The sequence below is a fragment of the Ursus maritimus genome (genome assembly GCF_017311325.1).
Source record: "Ursus maritimus isolate PB19 chromosome Y unlocalized genomic scaffold, ASM1731132v1 scaffold_Y2, whole genome shotgun sequence".
Taxonomy (NCBI): Eukaryota; Metazoa; Chordata; class Mammalia; order Carnivora; family Ursidae; genus Ursus; species Ursus maritimus.
The window spans coordinates 290,636-291,965 of record NW_024423335.1 but is presented as its reverse complement, the minus strand read 5'-3'; the positions used below and the strand labels follow the sequence as shown (position 1 = coordinate 291,965).

At 31.5% G+C, this 1,330-nt stretch overlaps 1 protein-coding gene across 1 annotated transcript in view; it reads left to right on the top strand.

Moving 5' to 3' along the window:
* The window catches only part of LOC103680202 (probable ubiquitin carboxyl-terminal hydrolase FAF-X), a gene marked incomplete at its 5' end in the record, with an annotated part of 112,629 nt that overhangs the window by 23,091 nt on the left and 88,208 nt on the right, over positions 1-1,330 (top strand). Inside the window, one exon of the mRNA XM_040636049.1 lies at positions 1,208-1,330. This exon is cut by the window's right edge and continues 7 nt beyond it. Within this exon, the coding sequence (XP_040491983.1) occupies positions 1,208-1,330 (123 nt within the window). The remainder of the gene's footprint in view (positions 1-1,207) is intronic.

Sequence of the window (1,330 nt, the reverse complement as noted above, 5' to 3'; positions counted from 1 at the left end):
TCTTTTTTTTTTTTTTTTTTAATTTTATTTATTTATCTTGAAGAGATAGAGCACGGCCATGTGCACAAGGTGGGAGGGGGAAGAGGGAGAGAATCAGCTCAGCACTGAGTGCTAAACCTGACATGCCATTCTGTTTCTCCACCGAGGGATCATGACCTGAATCAAAAGCAAGAGTTGGACGCTTCACTAGCCAAGTCACCCAGGGGCCCCCTGGATTAGACCATTCTTCATTGCTTAAAAAATGAAAAGTGAAAATCACTTGAATTTATGAATACACTCTACAGCATATTGTGTTATGATTAGAATGGCTTGTTTAGGTGGTGTCTGTGGTATTTAATGGAAATACTTAAAATAAGGACTGTTTTGTTTCTAAAAGAGATGTGCATGTGCTTGCAAAAATGTATTTTAAGTGAGACAATGAAGAGATACACAGAATTGAGTTTTCTTCTGTATATACGTACAGAAACAGAATCATTCCAATTAAAAATTTGTTAGTACTCATGTGAATTTCTGATTACTAGTGATCTTAGATAGAAAGAAGCAGATATACATTTCAGAATATTAGAAATAAACATATTTCTACAACATTCTTGAAGTCTTAGTTTGCCTTCAGAGTATTTGTGTCTGTTATCTGTAACATTCTTGTAAGTAGGGTTTTTTTAAGTTTTATTGTAATAAAAGATGTATATATTTTTAAATATCTAAAATTTATGTAAGCATATTTAATATATACTTACATATATTTCAGTTATAGTATTCTCATACTGTTATTTTCTGGATAAAATGTAAATTTTTAGATTCCCCGCACCTGTTAGAAAAATATGCTGACATCATACTCACATGGTAACAGTTCGGATTATATGTTTTTGCTAAGTTTTATAATATGGAAACCTTATAAAACACTGAGTAAAAGTGATACCTGCACATGAGAGCATATATTTTAAAATCGGATTTCTTGTTAATGCCTGAACTTGGGATTTATATCTTGGTGTATATATATCTAAATCTGGAGTACATGAATTTTTATAGTAGTACTTTACATTTTGGAGCTGTGGTGATCATTTCAAAATAAGAACATACTTATTCCTAATTTTTTGATCCTTATCTTAAACACTTTTCTACCTTGTAATTCTCAGAATAATTTGAACATAGAATTATGTTGAATACTGGTCGATATAACCGTTAACTTTTTGTGTGTATATTTAAGGATCGAGACACACAGAAGATCCAGTGGATAGATCGCTTTATAGAAGAACTTCGTACAAATGACAAATGGGTAATTCCTGCACTGAAACAAATAAGAGAAATTTGTAGTTTGTTTGGTGAAGCA